Below are 20,635 nucleotides of genomic sequence, written 5' to 3' on the forward strand. Positions count from 1 at the left end.
GCTTAAATAAAATCAGGACTGTTTAGCCAGTGAAGGAAATCAATTTAAATTATATTTTGCATTCGCACTAAGGTTCTTTCTCTAAAGAGTGTTTATTCCTGAGTTCTTGTTTCTTTTTTTTTTTTTTTTTGTTTTTAAAATAAGGGCAGACAAATGTACTTTAAATCTTATACATATTTTTAGTTATATATGTTCTCTATATGTTCTATGGATTCTTTAGTCAGTCATCAAAAATTATACTAAGAAGTTACTTTCCCCTTGTCCATGAAACCCTTAACTATTTGTTTTAAAGTTTAACATTTATATCTGTATAGTTGACCCCCAACTTGCTTCCCGAAAAGTTGAAGACCGTACTTTAAAGTGAAATATGAAAAAAATTTTGACCTCGTTCTCCTTTTCCCCTGACAATTTAGAAAAACATTTTTTCTTTTAAAAAGCATATATATGTACAAAATTCATGTGAAAAACAAACCAGCCAAAGAAACTTCTCATGGCAGTTTTAAATATTCTTTGCATTTAAAACAAAAAACAATAACAGTAAAAAGTGGGTTAATGTACACATTTACTAACATGGTAAGAAAAATACTGCTCGCAAAATTCAAAGATCTGGAGTATTGTATTTGTACTGTCTCCATATATAGATAGCTGGCATGTATACACCAATGAAGGTAGAAAAGAGAGCATTATTCTTTCATAGTTCAATATTTAAAACTTCTAGTTCTAAATATGCTTTCCAAAATTATTTACATACCCAGAACCAGATGAAAACTGACCTGTAAGTTCCTCAAAAATTCACCTTCTATTTATGCTTTCGAGTTGAAAAGAAGTAAAAATAACTTCAGAATATTTCTTAATATTCTCTTCTCCCCCTAATACTGTGTTTTTCACTAGGAAAACGAGAATGTTAATATAAATGCACGTATCTGATCTTCACCTATCTGGAAGTTTCACTGAAACTTCAAGAAAAGCAAGACTTTCTTTTCAGCTTAAGTACTCAAACACTAAACAGGTTTTAACACTGAACCGAAAAATTCCATACCATACTTCGACCCTTGTCTTTAAGGGCTAGTGGGCGGCTACTAAACTAGGCAATGGTTCTCCCCGGTTAGGGAGGTGAAGCAACAGGAAGAAGAACCCGAGATAGACGTGTGGGAGCTGCTGAAAAATGCTAACCCCAACGAGTACGAGAAGATCGCCTTCCAGTATGGCATCACTGACCTCCGTGGCATGCTCAAGCGACTCAAGCGCATGCGCAGGGTGGAGAAGAAGAGCGCAGGTGAGCTCGCCCAGGGGAGCGTGGCTGCCGCAAAGACGTGACCTTGAACCCCAGCCAGTGATCTTCTTTCTCCCTGGGTTTGGGGTGGGTCTGGATGAAGTAGGATTTGCAGGGGTTACGCTTCTCTTGGCTACTTTTGGCTTCAGGTGAAAGAAGTTTGCTTCCTACACAACACTGGCTATGCAGGTAGGTAGCAGACAGCTCCTAAAGGTTTAAGATAACAAAGGAGTTACATTAAAGTATTATCATGGTATCAGATGGGTACTAAATTTCTTGGGAAATCACTTCGTAAGTTATATAACTACCTAATCGATATGTTGTAAACCGGAAACTAATATAATAGTGTATCCTGGCTGAAATTGAAAAAAAAAATTTTTAAATAAAGTATTAACCATATACAGCATATAATGGAATATTAAATATTCTCACTGTCACTGAGAATTTCTCAGCGGCCCCTTTCTCCAGCCTCCACATTTCACTCTCAAATTCTTGATTCTTATTTTGGCTGAGTGGACTGATGTCTGTTCCTTTTACCATTGTATTCTTGCGCCCATTTGATGATGCATAGGGAACTCACTTCTCACATCCAATAAGGTTATCAAAGTGTTTTTGTGAAATAGATATGCTGCTCTCTGGGGATCTAAAGTGAACGCAGTTTGTTGCGGTTTTAATACCTTTAAAAAATACTTGGAAATGTAAAATAGAAAATTAAAATTAAAAAAATACTTTAAATTGATCATTAGCTCTTCAAAGTTTCGCGCACTTGGTCATTGTCAATTATTGGTTTTACGACACATCAGGTCAACATAGCGATCTTATTATAGTTTGTTAATGGTCAAATAGAATTTTAAAAATCTCACCACCTCTTTTTAAACCTCTCTGCAGACTGGTTGAGAAATAGCCCCAGAGAAATATAGAAGTGTTTTGTTTTTGTTTTGTTTACATAACTCAACCATGTCTACTATCTCAAACTCCTGAACTTTTATTTCTGAGAGGTGTCTGAGACTGTGAGTCACAAACATGTAAATTCCGAGGTGTGGAGCCAGATGACACCTTTTTTCCCACACAAAGGCCTTTCTTATTCTTATCTCTTAGCTCTCCCTGAATCAATGTATGTGATAGATAACTTTTTAAAAAGCTAGTGATTATTTTATCTTGCTAAGACATGAGGAAGTGAGCTTGTTTGAAGCAATAATATAATAAAGCTGGAATGATGGGAATGCAAGAGTGACAACCTCACAAGGTATTCCACACTTATGGGCATTTTTCAAACTGTCTAAATGAGAATTATAATCTTTGAAATCTGAAAAAAAAATGAAATAAAAAAAGAAGTTAATTACTTCTGTTTAGGACCCTTCAAAGAAAGTGTTTTTTTTAAAACCCATTATGTTCTATGTTATTTAAAATATTTTAAAATCTTGAGTTTCTAACTGTATTTACCAGGCTGTCTTAAAAATGCCACTATTTGGGCAAATATCCACAGTACGAAAACTCTGATAAACCTACCATTTCAATTAGTAAAGGCATTCAATTTAATCTTATGGGTCCTTGAATTTACCTCATAAATTCCGTGGTAGAAAACTGTGACACAGAAGAAATACGAAGGTAATACCAACGATCCTAACAGTAAGCATGCTAGGAAGACAAGCAAATTCAAGTGCAATTTTATTTGGATGCTTTAAATCATACATCCCCTGAAGCATTAGGACATTTTAAAAGCCTTTTCAGTAATTCTTTTCTTAGATTTCTTACAAAGACATGTGACTTCTCTTTAAATTTTTAAATCATCTTATTGTATATAAATCAATAGGATTCTAAAATGTAAATGACGATTTGGAAGGTTCTTATTTTTTTTCTTCTCCAAGTCTCAATTTTTCATTTTATTTCAGGTTCTCATACATATACTGACTATTATATATATACACACATACATATTTACACACATATTAATGTAGTTTTGTTTCTTCTCTCTATTAGCTTTTGCAAAAATTCTTGATCCAGCATATCAGATTGATAAAGGAGGCAGGGTAAGGTTCGTTGTGGAACTGGCAGATCCAAAGTTGGAGGTGAAATGGTATAAAAATGGTCAAGAAATTCGACCCAGTACAAAGTAAGTGGGCTTTGCAAATAATCAGTGATAACTATATAAGTCAAATAGTAGTTCAACTTCAATATTCTATGAATGAAAGTGCTTTTCAGTTCAATATTAATAATGCAAAATTATATGGAGGGAGAATAAAAACTTTTCTTGTATTTTGGAACAATTAAAATTATAGGAATATATAAATAAAACCTTGTTTTGTGTTTTACTTCTATACAAACTATGTCAGGTGATGATCAAATATGATTTTTTTGTCACTATAGGTTATACGTGATTATTTCAGAACATTGCCAATCTTCTTCCAATTTTTTAAAATAAAATTTTGAAAAAATTTGAAATACATATTTGATATACCAACTGGGAATCACACCTTATAATTAGATAACTTTTGTTTTTCCAGAGTAGCATCTAAAGCCTGTGTTTTATTATTTCTTGGCCCTTGGCCAAATAAAGGAGACAAACTAATCCTTGATGTCTGATGGTATTGCTAGTCTATTATGAAACTGCTTTACAGAGATCCTACTCAGCCTGAGAGATTTTCAACTCCAATATATTTTTTTAAGTTAACAAGAGCCACATGCATATTTATAAAAGACTTTAATCCTGAATATTTGTCACTTCTGTAGTACAATTAGGTGGCCTCCAATTTCTTAATGTGGTCATGCCTACAGAGTGACTTTGTGATAATAATGTTTGGCTCTGGTAAAATTCTCTTGAATGTGACCTGAATTTACCAAAAACATAATGTTACTTGATTATCTTTATGTAGAAAATATCTAATGCTTTATTCTTAAAGTCTCCAATTTGAGAATTTTCTAAAGGAAGTCATTTTCTTTAGTCTATCATAATGACCTAATATACCCATCCACGATCCAGGTCAAAGATAATTAAATTGTGCAATCTTGGCTTTTAGTTTTTTGTTTCCTAATATTGAAATTTTTTTCTTAGTAATGGTAACTGTGATATAACACTAGTACTTATGCTCATTTAAGACAATATCACATTCTATAGAATTACTGTCTATATTAATGATTAAATTCATATTATTGCTTAAATTGTATAACAATTTATTCACTCCTCCAAAATCTGTGTCATTGGGCTAGGCAAAGAGTGTAATCAATAAATCAAGCCTCTATTCCTCTATGAAGTAGATGAATTAGTCATTTTTAACAACGTATAGAACTAACAATCTTTCTCACAACCACAGCAAACTCTGCTTTCTAACAATGAGTTAAAAATATTAAATAGAAGATATGCATGTATTGGTTTATATTTGAAATAAAAAACCTTATATAAAAGAAAATAACAAATTAAATATTATGTGTCAATATACATTTGTATTACATTAGGTATTATAAAGATAAAAATTGGTTGTATGTTTGATGTTTGTTAAATTATGTAAGATATAATTCATAAATGGCAGATCAAAATATCTGTCTTTCAAGCATTACCAAATTATACACCAAATCGGTTGGCACTAAAGAAAAGAATAAAACCAAATTCATGGATTCTATTTATCTTCTTCCTATTTAAAATAGATACATCTTTGAACATAAAGGATGTGAAAGAATCATGTTTATCAATAACTGTTCGCTAACAGATGATTCGGAGTATTATGTGACAGCTGGAGATGAGAAATGTTCCACTGAGCTCTTTGTGAGAGGTAAAGTGAAATCTTACTATAGTCCTCTAAAGCTGATGGCTCTTCTTTACTCAAGGGTAATAATAAAAATGAAAGTGATAAGGGGAGCTCTTGAGCTCCAGAGAAGAGCTAGTTGTACCTCTAGAAATGGTTTAGTTTGGCCGTTAGATTGGCTCTGCATTGAAGCTTTACACTGGCAGTTACTGGTATCCTAATTACTCTCAGGTTCGTTGAAGACAAGAAAGCTGAGAGAAGAAAAAAAGAACTGCTGAGAGAAAATGCTTGGAAGTTTTGACTTAAGAAAGCAATATTTTGCAATACAGTTATTCTAGTTATAGCTTCTGAAACCCAGCAAAATCTAAAAGATAATCCTCATTTCATACTCAGCTGATCACAAATAGATTTCTCTTGAAACCAGCTTTATAAGTAAAAGAGCATCAATGCTTGGCCCTGAGAGCTCTGAAAACTATCTTATACTAAGATATTGTGAAAAGAGCCGCAGGGTGCCTGTGAAGCCAGGGATCACTTATTTTCTTTGGGAGGCGCTCTGATTGAGACAACTCTGTAGTCTCCATCACTCACCTAGAACCAGAATCAAAGAATTTTAGTGGAATAAGTCCTCCTTCATGATAAATCTCTACCTTCTGGCATCTTATTTGCCAAAAGAAGGGTGTTTGATACATTTTGTCTACTCTCTAATACAGTAATTTATTTGATTTAAAAAGTTATGAGAAAATTGGGGAAATGTACCCAGGGTTGCCAGCTGTTCATTTTTCCAAGAAAAGTAAAAAAATAATAAAAATAAAAATAAAAATAAAAATAAAAAATCCCACCTACTATCCCCATCTAATCACAGCTTCGTGGTATGATACTTTCTTACTGTTCATTTTTCATCTGGGAACAAATCTGAGGTCATAAGTCAGGTTTGGGACATTTAATGATTCTGATTTTCTCTTTTTTCACACTAGAGCCTCCAATTATGGTGACCAAACAGCTGGAAGATACAAATGCTTACTGTGGAGAGAGAGTGGAATTAGAGTGTGAGGTTTCTGAAGATGACGCCAATGTGAAATGGTAAATAGCTTTCCTGAGGTTGGTTCATTTAGTAGACACACAAATAAAGTACCTTCATAGTTTAGATAACAAGAAATTGCTTTTACAGATAGGAAAATAATTTCGATCTCATTTGTGTTAATAGAAATAGGAACTAAAACTATTCTAACATACTGTGTTTTTGTTTTTTTCACCTACGAAACAGAAAAAAAGATCCAGGAACCTATATTGGTAAGGATGTAGGGAAGTAGGCACTTACTAATAAATGGATGACTCACGTTTTCCCAGGTCTATTTAACCCCAAAGCCCCTGGATGCTCTTCACCTCTATACCATGCTTCTTCTCATCATGCCTATCATATTGTCAACTTACATGGAGAAATATACTTCTTCTTTTCATTTTATTCCTGGTCAATTTATTGTTATAGTTCCTAAAAATATATATTTTAGACTGAGATCACCAATTATTTTTAAAAACAACAAGAATTTTTTTTGCGTATGGGAAGTGTTTTCTCAAGTTCTTTGTGAGTCACCTCAAAATTAAAGACTAGAAAATTCAGATTCCTAAAATGAAATGCTTTGTTGAGAAATATAGCAAATTACATAGCAGGAATCTGTAGTGATTGGTACAGAGTAGATTGTTCATTTTAATCTAGAATCATAGCTATCTTTAAAGTGTTTTAAAGTGTTAGACTCACTAGTGTTATGTCAAAAGCCCACATATGGGTAATATCTACTTGTAGCATCATCATCTAATTGATCTTTAGTGGAAAGAGAGGGCTTGTGTTCTTTTAATGTTATTTTTCAGACATTTGCTATACTATTAATCTATTTATAGATTGATTTATACATTCTTTAATGCAACAAATAGTTCTTAAGTGTCTGATATCTGCCAGACACCCTGCAAGACACTGGGATATAGGAAGAATAAGACCAATAAGGTTTGTCTTCTGAAGGGTCTTTTATAAAAAAAAAAAAATTTTAACAATCTATTTTAACCTAGGTTTAAGAATGGCGAGGAGATCATCCCTGGTCCAAAATCAAGATACAAGGTTAAAGTTGAGGGCAAAAAACACATTTTGATCATAGAAGGAGCGACCAAGGCCGATAGTGCAGAATATTCTGTAATGACAACAGGAGGACAATCATCCGCTAAACTTAGTGTTGGCTGTAAGTAAGACTTCTTTGGATGTCTTCGCGTTGGCTTCCTAATGGCACTGCATTTGTTAATTCAGTTTCAGGAAAGTTTCAGTCTCTTCGATCTCTTGTGACAATTTTACATATGTAAAATTAAATTTCATTCCAGCTGAGCGTCTTTGTCATATCAATCAGGATGTGTGAGAAAAGAACCAACCATTCAATTTAACAGTAGAGCACCAGTATTGGGAAGGAAGTACAAAATTTACCTTGTCAGACAAGTTACCCAAATGTTAAATGATTTATAAATTCTACATGAATATGGCCCTTTACCTTGAAAAAGGCCTGAAATTTGTTTTTGGATGTGATTTCAGAAGTTTTGCAGCTTATAAGCTATTGTGGAGTGGTGGACAGAGGTTATTTGTAATGGAATGGATAATGGTAATTTCAGATGTACATTGGTGTGGCTCATATCACATGGATGAACTAAAGTAGCTGGTAGATGTTTGAGGTACATTTGTGTGTTTTGTGCAGTCCTAGTTGACTCAGTTCAGCTGATTACAATTTTCTGGATTCACCTATTCTTCTCATGAATTAAATCATGCATAATTAAACATGAACTTTATGTTATGCTCCATGTGTCCCCTAATATATCAATTGCATTGGAACAAATTCTCATTTTCAAAACAAGCATTAATAGCAAAACTGACTATCATTGTGAAATGACATCATTTTGGTCTGTCTGGATTGGGTTTGGCACTTATAATTATCTATTATTTCCATAGTGAGGCCTCTGAAGATATTGACACCTCTGACTGATCAGACTGTAAAACTTGGAAAAGAAATCTGCTTGAAGTGTGAAATCTCTGAAGACATACCAGGAAAATGGACTAAAAATGGCCTACCTGTTCAGGAGAGTGAGCGTCTGAAGGTTGTACACAAAGGAAGGTAAACAAGTTGGATGATCCATAAGTCAGGGCTGGTCCCCATCTCTACTTTTTCCACTTCCAAAATTACATATTTGGCAAGGATGTTTGGAAGGTAGTCATAGAGAGAGGATCTATCTCTGGTTCTTTGCTTCCAAATAGCAAAAGCATATGATTTCTCTGTTGCACATCATGTCTTACATGTGATTTTGGCTCTGCATCTAAGAGTAAGGTGTTTTGTCTATTAAAAACTTACTGATTCTTTCCATGTAAATATGAGGTTGGAGGAATAATACTAAATTCTAGTTGAGGAATTGGTTGAATTGGATTAACTATCCCTAACCAATGCATGTCACAAGAACTTTCCAGAATTTGGGGCTGAGGGTGAGAGGAAGGGGTATAATATCCTAAAATCCAATAAAGATCTAGGGTGGGGGTTCTTACACTTGATCCATAGATCTTGAGGAGATCATGGATGAACTTCAGGGGTCCTCATAAATCCTCTGAAATTTTAAGCAAATTCTGTGTGTATAAAAATACTTTAATTTCTCCAGGGAATACTCATAGTATTTATCAAATATTCACTGGTTAATGTCCCCAATAAAGTTAAGAAGTATTACTCTTAGGTTTGGTATTATAAAGCCAAAGTCAAGAGTATTCTTGGTAATTTATTGAATCTTAAAGTATGGCATTAGTGAGATGTTATCTTTTAGCCTTTTTTATTATTGTTTTTCCTCTTTTTAAATTAAGTTTATCGGGGTAACATTGGTTAACACAATTATATAATTTTCAGATATACATTATAATATCATATCTGTATATTTTATTGTGTGTTTACTATCCAAAGTCCAGTTTCCTTTAGCTACAGTATATTTGATCCCCTTTACCCACTTCACCCTCCCCCTACCCTCCTATATCTGACCTCCTATAGCCCGTCTACTTCTCCTCTCCTCCCTCAACCCCCTACTCTCTGGTACCCACTAGTCTCTAGTTTATGTTCATGAGTGTGTTTGTTCGTCCTGTCCATTTGTTGTTTTTAGGTTTACATTCCACATATAAATGATATCATGTGATTTTCATTTTTTTCTATCTGGCTCATTTAGTTTCATAAGACTATTTCGAGGTCCGTCCATGTTGTTATAAATGGCAGTATTTCATCTATTCTTATGGCTGAGTAATATTCCATTGTGTACGTGTACCACAGCTTCTTTAGCCAATCATCTATCAGAGGACACTTCGGTTGCTTCCATATCCTGGCCACAATGAATAATGCTGCTATGAACATTAGAGTGAAAATATCTTTTCGGATATGGGTTTTCAAGTCTTTGGGGTAAATACCCAGTAGAGGGATTGCTGGATCATATGGTAGGTCAACTCTTAGTTTTTCGAGGAAACTTCATACTGTTTTCCATAGTGACTGTACCAATTTGCAGTCCCACTAGCAATGTACAAGGGTTCTTATTTCTCCACATCCTCTCCAACATTTGTTATTACTTGTCCTATTGATTATAACTATTCTAACAGGTGTGCAATGGTATCTCATTGTGATTTTGATTTGCATTTCCCTAATAGCTAGCGATGTTGAGCATCTTTTCATATATTTTTGGCCATTTGTATGTTCTCTAGGAAGAAGTGTCTTTTCAGGTCCTCTGCCCATTTTTTGATTGAATTATTTGTTTTTTTGTTGTTATTGAGTCTTATGAGTTCTTGTGTATTTTGTATATTAGGGTCTTATCAAAGACATTGTTTGCAAATATATTTTCCCATTCAGATGGTAGTCTCTTTACCTTGTTGATGGTTTCTTTTGCTGAGCAGAAGCTCTTTAGTTTGATGTAGTCTCATTCATTTATTTTAGTTTTTACTTCCCTTGTCTTTGAGGTCAAATTCATAAAATCCTCTTTAAGTTCCAGGTCCTTGAGTTTAGTTCCTATGTTTACTTCTATGCATTTTATTGTTTCAGGTCTTATATGCAGGTCCTTAATCCATTTTGAGTTAATTTTGGTGTGTGGTGATAGACAATAGTCTAGTTTCATTCTTTTGTAGGTGGCTTTCCAGTTTCCCCAGCCCCATTTATTGAAGAGGCTTTCCTTTCTCCACTGTATGTTTTGGGCTTTTTTATTGAGAATTATTTGCTCATATAAGTATGGGTTTACTTCTGGACTCTCGATTTTGTCCCACTGCTCCATGTGTCTGTTTTGCTGCCAATACCATGCCATTTTGATTACTGTCTCTTTGTAGTATAATTTGAAGTCAGGCAGAATGATGCCCTCCAGCCTCATTCTTTTTTCTCAGGATGCCTTTGGCAATTCAGAGTCTTTTGTGCTTCCATACAAATCTAATGATTTTTTGTTCTATTTCTTTAAAAATTTCCAATGGAATTTTGATGAAGATTGCATTAAATCTGTATAATGCTTTAGGTAATATGGTGATTTTAACTATGTTGATTCTTCCAATCCAAGAACACAGAATATCTTTCCGTTTCTTTGTATCTTTTTCTATTTCTTTTAATAGGGTCTTGTAGTTTTCATAATATAGGTCCTCTACACATTTCATTAAATTTATTCCGGGTATTTTATTCTTGTTGTTGCAATTGCAAAAGGAATTATTTTTTCCACTTCTTTTTCTGTCATATCATTATTAGAGTATAGGAATGCTATGGATTTTTTAACATTGATTTTGTGTCTAGAAACTTTACTGTATTCACTTATTGTTTCTGGTAGTGTTCTTGTGGAGTCGTTAGGGTTTTCCACATAGAGAATCATGTCATCCACAAATAGTGACAGTTTGACTTTTTCATTTCCTATTTGGATGTCTTTAATATCTCTCTCTTGTCTGATTGTACTCGCTAGGACCTCTAATGTTATATTGAATAACAGTGGCAATAGTGGACAGCTTTGCCTTGTTCCTGATCTGAGAGGGAAGGTTTTTCATTTTCCACCATGAAGTATAATGTTGGCTAAGGGTTTGTCATATATGGCCTTTATTATGTTACAGTACTTTCCTTCTATACAGATTTTGTTAAGTGTTTTGATCATAAATGGATGCTGTATCTTGTCGAAGGCTTTTTCTATATCTATTGATATGATTGTATGATTCTTATTTTTTAATTTGTTTATGTGGTGTACCACATTAATTGATTTGTGTATGTTGAACCATCCCTGGCATGAAGCCCACTTGATCATGGTGTATAATCTTTTTAATGTGTTCCTGTATTTGGTTCACTAGTATCTTATCTAGGATTTTTGTATCTGTGTTCATGAGAGATATTAGTCTGTTGTTTTCTTTTTTGTATTATCTTTACCAGGTTTTGGTATCAGAGTGATATTGGCCTCATGAAATGAGTTGGGAAGTATTGCCTCCTCTTCAATTTTTCAGAAGAATTTGAGGAGAATGGGTATTAAATCTTTGAATGTTAGGTAGAATTCACTGGTGAAGCCATCTGGTCCTGGACTTTTACTTTTTGGGTAGGTTTTTGATGATTGTTTCAATTTCCATTCTGCTGATCGATCTATTTAGATTTTCCAGATCTTCTTAATTCAGTCTAGGAAGATTGTGTTTTTCTAAGTACTGATACATTTCTTCTAGGTTATTAAATTTGGCGTTATATACTTTATCATAGTTTTCTTATATAATCTTTTGTATTTCTGCGATGTCAGTCATAATTTTCCCTCTTTCATCCCTGATTTTGTTTATTTGTGTCCTTTCTCTTTTTTTTTAATGAGTCTAGCCAGGGGTTTGTCAATTTTATTAACCTTCTCAAAGAACCAGCTCTTTGTTGCATTTATTTTTTCTATTGTTTTTTGTTTGTTTGTTTGTTTGTTTTCAATTTCATTTATTTCTGCTCTAATTTTGATTATTTCTTTCTGTCTGCTGACTTTAGGCATCATTTGTTTTTCCTTTTCTAGTTTTTTAAGATGAAGTATTAGGTTGTTTATTTGGGCTTATTCTTGTTTTTGGAGATAGGCCTGTAATAATATGAATTTTCCTCTTATGACCGCATTTGCCATGTCCCAAACGTTTTGATATGTTGTACTATCATTACCATTCATTTCTATGTATCTCTTGATCTCTCTTTTTATTTCTTCTCTGACCCAGTTATTCTTCAGTAGCATGTTGTTTTATCTCCATGTACTTCTGGTTCTTCCTGATTTCTTTTTGCAGTTGATCTCTAGTTTCAAAACATTATGATTAGAGAATATGGTTGGTATGATTTCAACCCTCTTCTGTTTGTTGAGGCTATCTCTGTGTCCTAGTATGTGGTCAATTCTTGAGAATGTTCCATGTGCACTAACAAAGAATGCATGAGCAACTGTTTTGGGATGGAAGGCTCTGTATATGTCAAGTATGTCCAGTTGGTCTAATGCATCATTTAAAGATGTTATTTCCTTGTTGATTTTCTGTTTGGATGATCTGTCCATATTGGACAGTGGAGTATTTAGGTCCCCGACTACAATAGTGTTTTGGTCTGTTTCTCCCTTTAGTTCTGTTAGTAATTGCTTTACATATTTCCTTTATCATTATGAAGTGTCCCTTAGTATTTTTCTTTACCTTTATTATTTTGAAGTCTTTTTCATCTGATATTAGTACTGCTATTCCCACTTTTCTCTGAATGCCATTTGCTTGAAATATCATTTTGTCTTTGGAGCTGAGATGTGTCTCCTGGAGGCAGCATATGATTGAGTTTTGTTTTTTGATTCATTCTGCAACTCTGTGCCTTTTTATTGGTGAGTTTAGTTCATTCACATTTAGAGTGATTATTGAAATATAAGGTCTTCTTATAGCCATTTTATCTTTTGCTTTCTGGTAGCTCGGTGTTTCTATTGCTTCCTTGTCCTTGTGTTTCTGTTTTCTTTATTTTGGTTGGCTTTTGTGGGACTTGCCTCTGGTTCTTCTTGTTTTATGTTACATACTTCAGTTCTGAATCTTTGGTGTATGGTTACCATTACAAATATGAAAAGGACAGTTATATGTATATACAGTCTCATTTTCTTCCGCACGTGCCTTATCTCCATTCTCCTTTGCGAATTTGGATATTTGAATCCTCCCCTTTTCAGTCATTGTTATCTCCATTTGTTCTTATGTTTGCTGAATGTTCATCACTCTTGCTATAGCAATTCTCTTATTATTATTTAAGCTTATAATGCCCTGTTCTCAGTAAGATTGCACCCCTCTGCTTCTATTTGCCTGATAGTCACATTTCTTCTAATTATTATTATTATTTTTTAGACACTTTGTTTTAGGTGAGCTGATCCCTTTCAGTATTTTCTGTAGTTCAGGCCTTGAAGTGGAGAATTCCCTCAATTTTTGTATGTCTGAAAAGGTCTTAATTTCTCCTTCATATCTGAAGGAGAGCTTAGCTAGATACATTATTCTAGGCTGGTAGTTCCTTTCACTTAATAGTTTAAATATTTTATTCCATTCCTTTCTGGTTTGTAAGGTCTGTGCTGAGAAGTCTGATGATAATCTAATGGGTTTTTCTTTATAAATTACCATTTTCTTCTCCCTGGCTGCCCTGAGAATTCTATCGTTGTCATTGATTTTTGATAACTTTAATACAGTGTGTCTTGGTGAAGGCCTTTTTGGGTTGAGATAATTGGGTGTTCTGTTGAATTCTTGAATTCCAAGCTCCAGCACATTCCTTAAATTTGGGAAATATTCATCCACTATTTGCTTGAAAATGCTTTCTAATCCCTGCTCCTTTTCCTTGCCTTCGATAATGACTATTATTCTTATGTTTTCCTCTCCTGATGGTATCAGCTAGTTCTTGTATTTCTTTCATTATTTTTCATTCTTTGGTTTCTCTCTTCTTTCTTCTGATTTATTTCTAGATTTCTGTCTTCGATATCATTGATCCTTTCCTCCATTTGGTCAACTTTGTTTCCCAAGCTTGCTATTTCATTTTTCAACTCTTGCAGTGTTTGTTTGTTTGTTTGTTTTTTTATCTCCAGAAGATCTATTCAGTTCTTTTTGAGGGTTTCAATCTCCTTGCTCTGCTCATCTAGTTGTTTTTTCAATTCCTTGAAATCGTTGATATGACTTGTTTTAGAACTCACTGAGTTTTTCAGAAGTACCGTCCTGATTCTCTGTCATTTAAGTTGCATATTTCTATATCTGTAAGCTTATTTTCTCCTTCTTTCTGAGATGCCTTATCACCTTGGTTGTTCATGGTGTTTAATGGACTATTTGTCTGCCTCAGCATTAATGGAGGTGTATTCTTCCGTTTTTCCAGAAAGAAGATTTATTATATAAAGGTCTCTCTTAGCCTGCTGCAAAGAAGGTGATTTTCTTTTGGTTTCCAGTAGGCGGCTTGGATCCTGCTTTATATAAAAGCTGAAACATACCTTATTATTTTCTTATAGATATTTAATCACACTCACTATTCTCAGTTTCAGTCCCTGTCAGTGTCAGTGATGGTCTTGGCAGCATTTGCTCAGTGGTGATTGGTCTTAGAGGGGATGGGGGGAGGGCCCTTCTGGTTGAGAGTTGGGGGCTGTGGCTCGGCCTTGGTTTTTCAGCCAGGGCCAGTAAAAATCAACTGTTGTTTCTCTGCCGTCCCATTCCGCTTCTCTGCTTTCTGCCCTGATGACTGGGCCCTGCTGCTGGCTGCGTGGAAGTCACAGTACTGCCAGGCAGGGCTGCTCAGAGAAGTCACTGTGGCTTCTCCTTTCCCCCTCCCCCTGCAGGGAGCTTCAGAGGCTGTGAAAGGCATCTTCTTTATTTTTCCCAGTTCACCACCCAACACCCAGGGTTCTGACCTGTGGTAGCTCTTATGTGCAGATCCCATGCTCAAACATGAGGTGTGCAGTTTGGGTGTTTTTTGTTAAGTTTTAGATGTTCAGCTTATTGTTATTTCAAGGGGAGAAATCTAAGGATATCTCTCACTCTGCCATGTTTTTCCGACCTGCGTTCAGTCACATATACTGTCTTGATGGTCCCCACTGACATATTGCTCTCTTAAAGTCTGTGTCCTTGAAAATGCTTCCTGGTTGGAAGGTACATTCCCTCTTTTAGCCTTTTTAAAGCTATGAGATAAAAATAGAATAAGATACTCTTCCATAATAAGCAGGCTGTATTCATAGAGATAATTCCATATAGTCCAAAATAAATATTTAATGTAGATCAATAAATAGGATAATTAAGTCTTCACATTATTCTCTCTCCAGGTTGCACTAAACATGTTAATCCAATAAAGGCCAAGTGTCTCCTCAATTGCGGTTCTAAGCAATCTAATCTTTGCAAAGTCTTAGAAATATGTTTTTATCATTTCCTTAGAATCCACAAATTAGTGATAGACAATGCTCTCACTGAGGATGAAGGTGAATATGTATTTGCACCAGATGCCTACCCTGATACTTTGTCTGCCAAAGTTCGCGTTATTGGTGAGTAGATAAAAGAAATCTTTGCAGAGTTGTGTTCTTGTTTTTTTTTTTTTTTTTTTTTTTTTTTTTGCTCACCTTTTTCTGTTGTACATCATGTCTTATCTGTGATCTTGGCTTGAATACGTGTAACATATTCAAAACTATGTGATGTTTAAAGAAAAATACATGGATCAGTATTGATCACTAATCATAATCATTGATTTTTAAGAAGTCTTATGATGAACTAATTTTGCAAGGTTGCCTGCACCATCTACATTAATTCCTCTTACATTCTCTTTAGCAAGATAAAATGTTCATTACGACCAATGTTTAGCTCTAGCTAACCCAGATAATCACATGGAAATGACTGTCTGATCACAAAGGCCATATTTAATATTCTAGATCCTCCTAAAATCAACCTGGGTGGTCTTGACGCCGACAATACAGTGACGGTAGTTGCAGGAAACAAGCTTCGTCTTGAGATTCCCATCAGTGGAGAACCACCTCCTAAAGTCATTTGGAGCCGAGCAGATAAGGTTTGTTTTACGCGCGCGCGCGCGCGCACACACACACACACACACACACACACACACACACACACACTGTCCACCCCATTCCCTGTCCTCCATTAGTCAGATGAAAGATGAATACAAATAAATGTATAGGGGTACAGCAAAGATGTGAGTCCTTTAATAAAGAAAGCACTAATTTTCAGGCAAATATAATAATCACTCATTTACTTTTCACATTTCTGATTGCCTACTATGTGACCAGGCATGTTTTTATGATGCAGTGAAAAAGAGTCTCATCTTTCATTTTAATGAGTGTCGGGGAATAGGTGGAAGAGAACTAGACAATGCATTATTAAATATATAGATGGGCAAAATTATTTTGCACAGTAATAAGTGCTATGAAGATAAAAATAGGCTAATATGATTATTAAATCATTGTGTGGTGAACAACAACAGCTGTTCTTAATGACAACAAGGAACTCATTACATGACGATCAAAGGAAAGAGATTTACAGGTGATGTCAATGCAAGTGCAAAGAACAAGGGGAGAGATCAAGGTTGATGTGTTGGAGGAATAGAAAGAAAGCTAGTGTGGCTGGGGCAGAGAGAGAAAGAGAATAATAAGGTTGGAATGGTAGAGTAGTACCAGCTCTAGTGTGATTCTATGTCTTCTTGCATAAAATGTTTTATGGGTAGTTTCATATAGTTCCATATGAAACTATAATTCCAGTTACATGCCATTATAGATTTGTCAAAACCCATAGAATGTACAAAACCATGACTGAACTCTAATATTAACTTTTGACTTTGAGTGATAATGATGTGTCAATGTAGGTTGATCAATTGTAACAAATGTGCTGCTCTAATAATGGTTATCAATAGTGAGGGAAGTAATGCATATATAGGGACAAGGGTTATACGAGAACTCTCTGTACTTTCCATTTAATTTTGCAGTGAACCTAAGTCTATTCTAAAAATGATTTCATCATCATCATCATCGTTGTCAACATCAACATCGTCATCAAAGAGCTAGAGAGCATTTCCTCCTTTTCTATTTTCTAGAGGGAAAAAAAGTATTACTGAGCTATGGGACAACTTCAAGCAGTCAAATATAGTCCAATTTGAGTCCCTGAATAGGGGGACAGAAAAATATTTAAAGAAATAATGGCCAAAATTTTTCCAAATTTGATTAAAAAAAAACTATAAAATGCAGATATAAGAAGCTCCATAAAAACCAAGCATAAAGAGCATTAAGAAAATGACACCAAGACTCATCATAATCAAATTGTTCTAAACCTGTGATAAAAAAAAATTTAAGTAGACAGAGAAAAAAGTCACATTTAATACACAGTAGCAAAGGTAAAGATGACATTAGATTTCTGTGGAAACAAGGTAAAGTGAGAATACAGTGGGGCAACATCTTTAAATTAAAAAAAAGTGTCAACCTAGAATTCTATACTCAGAAATACTTTTTAGAAATGAAGGCAAAATAAAATTATTTTTAGACATGTAAAAGCCTGAATGAAATCATCACCAGCAAACCTACACTACAAGAAATGCTAAAAAGAAGTCTTAATACCAGGTGGAAATATTTTCACAAAGGATTGAAAAATATCAAAAATTATAACTACATGGATAAACTTATTAGAGTTTATCTTATTATTTAAATCTCTTTAAAAGATAATTGACTTGAAAATAATAACCATGCACTGTGTGGCTTATACCATAAATGTAAGTAAAATTTATGACAATAAAATCTTAAGGTCAAAAGAGGAGAAATGGAAGTTAGGATTGGGAAGGGTAAAGTGGAAGTATACTATTGTAAGTTTCTTTTCTATATATGAAGTATTACACTGTAATGTGAAAGCAGACGTTGAAAAGTTAAGGATGTATACTATAAACCTTAAAGGAACCACTAAAATTTTTTTAAAAAAAGATTTATAGCTAAAAAGATTTATAGCTAACAACAAAGGACAGAAAATGCACTTAAAAATCAATTAATTCAAAAGAAGGCAGAAAAAGAAACATGAAGAACAGATGGGACAAGTGGAAAACAAATAGCAAGATATAAAATTGTAAAGAGAAATATATAAATTAGAGGTTTCAATACTCTTCTCTCAATAGTTCATTGACCAAGAAGATAGACAATCATTAAGGATATAGGAGATTTGAAGAATACTGTCACCCATTTTGATCTGATTGACATTTATGAAACACTTCATTGAACAAAGCAGAGTGGGCATTATTTTAATATGCACATGGGAAATTAACCAAGATAGACTATAAAAGTCTCGATAAATTGTTAAGAATTCATGTCATGCAAGGTATGTTCTCTGACCACAACGGAATTAACTAGAAAGCAATAACAGAGCAATATGTGAAAAATTCCAAATATTTGGAAACTAAGTACCATTTTTCTAAACAACTCATGGATTAAAGAAGTAATCACAGGAAAATCATAAACTATTTGTGATGATACTACATATCAGAATTTGCAAAATGCCACTAAATCAGTACTGAATAGCCTTCTATCTACTCAAGAAATGAAATTTGTAGTTAAAAACTTTTCACAAAAAAAGTCCCAGGTCTAGATGGCTTTACTAGAGAGTTCTACCAAATATTTAAGAAAGAAATAATACCAATTCTACACAACCACTTCCAGAAAACTGGAGACTAGAGAATAGGAGTACTTCCCAACTCACTCTTAAAGGCCAGTATTACTCTCATAGCAAGATCAGAAAAAGACATTACAAGTAGAGGAAACTATAAACCAATATCACTCATGAACATAGATGAAATTTCTAAACAAAATTTAGCAATTTGAATCCAAAAATATATAAAAGGGATAATACATTATGACAATGTAGAGTTTATCTCAGGAATGCAAATATTTTAACATCTGAAAATCAATTAATATAATTTATCATATTATTAAATTAGTTGGGAAAAGTATGATCATCTCAATAGACACAAAAAATATTTTTAAAAGATTTGACAGAATTCAATATCCATTCCTAATATGTTTCAGCAAATTAGGAAGAGAAAGGAACTTCCTCAATGTGATAAAAGACATCCATGAAAATTTACAACTGTCCTATTACTTAATGTTGAAATATTGAACACTTTTTTCCTAAGATCAGAAATGAAAGAGAGATGTCCATTCTCACCATGACTCTTCACCTTTATACTGGAGGTTCTAGCCAGGGCAATCAGGCAAGAAAAAGAAATTAAAGACATCCATATTGGAAAAAAAGAAGTAGAAATGTATGTATTTGCAACAATGTGGATGAATCTTAAAACAATGATGCTAAGTGAAAGAAGCTGCACACAAAAAAATGGTATTCAAAATGGTATATCCACTTTGGAAGATAGTTTAGTAGTTTTTTATAAAGTTAAACATGTCCTTACCATACAACTCTATAATACTATTCCTATGTATTTACCTAATAGAAATGAAGATATATATCCACACAAAAATCTGTACATGACTGTTTATAGCAGCTTTATTTATCATTTTTAAAACATAAAAATAACCCAAAAGTCCAGTTGTGCAAACATACAGTTTGTACATACATAAACCAACTGCACATGCACTGTACAAAGGACTACTACTCAATGATAAACAGGAATGTACTAGTAATATATGCAGCAACGTGGATTAATCTAAAGAGCATCATGCTAAGTAAAAGAAAGCAAATTCAAAAGGCTACACACTGTTTGATTCCATTTATGTGGCATTTCGAAAACAAGGGGAAACTATAGGGACAGTTAGCAGACTAGTGGTTCCCAGGGATCAGAATGTGGGGTGAGGGGGTGACTGCCCAGGAGCATGGAGACACTGTTGGAGGTGATGGAAATAGTCTGTGTCTTGATCGTGGTGGTGGTGGTTACACAATCATAGAAATTTGTCAAAATTCATAGAATTGTATATCTAAAAAGTATGAATTTTATTCTATGTAAATTATAACACAACAACAAACAAAATAAAATATAGAAAACTGAAGAAGATAATGTAACACCACCTTAAGTAAATATTTTTCTTTTCACCTTAAAAAAAGCTGGACACCTTTTATAATCTTAAAATTAAAATTTGGCTAATATGATGAAATTTTGTTCTATTATAAAACAAGAATTATGACAACTATTTCAAATTTCTTACTCTTATTACAATCTTAGGTTATCAAAGATTTATGAATCCTAATCCAGAAATGAAAGAGTAGAGAGTTAATGATAGTTAGTGGCAAATTACCCAGCTTACCTAAAATTACCTGGACCTTCTCTATTTCACCTCTTTGTGTATTGGCTGTTCATTGCATATAGAAGATATGAACTGGTATTCAAAAAATAAAAAAGTAATGCTTCCTTAAACTTCTGGTTTAAGAAAACAGGAAGGAAAGAAGTGAAAGAGAAGGAGGAGGAAACAGGAGGTGGAGGAGGAGGAAGAGAACAAGGAGAGGGGGAAATTTTTAAAAATATAAGAGAAGTTCCAACATCACTGTTTTACTTTGGGATTTAAATGTCCACTCTTTCATTTTCTATTAAAAGGGGGGAAAATCAATACTCAAGAACTTGTATGGAAAATTAGCACTGCAACCTTCTTCAAACCTTTTCAATATTTTTAAGTTTTCAAG

The 20,635-nt window shown here is 33.9% G+C and overlaps 1 protein-coding gene across 7 annotated transcripts in view; it reads left to right on the forward strand.

The window, feature by feature from the left end:
• Positions 1 to 20,635, forward strand: part of MYBPC1 (myosin binding protein C1) — an 84,700-nt gene that overhangs the window by 38,188 nt on the left and 25,877 nt on the right. For all 7 annotated transcript variants that reach the window (XM_016127084.2, XM_016127082.2, XM_016127080.2 and 4 more), the window contains 8 exons: positions 1,110 to 1,276; positions 3,254 to 3,386; positions 4,916 to 5,040; positions 5,988 to 6,093; positions 7,075 to 7,241; positions 7,994 to 8,156; positions 15,407 to 15,513; positions 15,895 to 16,028. In XM_016127084.2, the coding sequence (XP_015982570.1) occupies positions 1,110 to 1,276; positions 3,254 to 3,386; positions 4,916 to 5,040; positions 5,988 to 6,093; positions 7,075 to 7,241; positions 7,994 to 8,156; positions 15,407 to 15,513; positions 15,895 to 16,028 (1,102 nt within the window). The remainder of the gene's footprint in view (positions 1 to 1,109; positions 1,277 to 3,253; positions 3,387 to 4,915; positions 5,041 to 5,987; positions 6,094 to 7,074; positions 7,242 to 7,993; positions 8,157 to 15,406; positions 15,514 to 15,894; positions 16,029 to 20,635) is intronic.

The sequence above is a fragment of the Rousettus aegyptiacus genome, unplaced genomic scaffold (genome assembly GCF_014176215.1).
Source record: "Rousettus aegyptiacus isolate mRouAeg1 unplaced genomic scaffold, mRouAeg1.p scaffold_m13_p_2, whole genome shotgun sequence".
Taxonomy (NCBI): domain Eukaryota; kingdom Metazoa; phylum Chordata; class Mammalia; order Chiroptera; family Pteropodidae; genus Rousettus; species Rousettus aegyptiacus.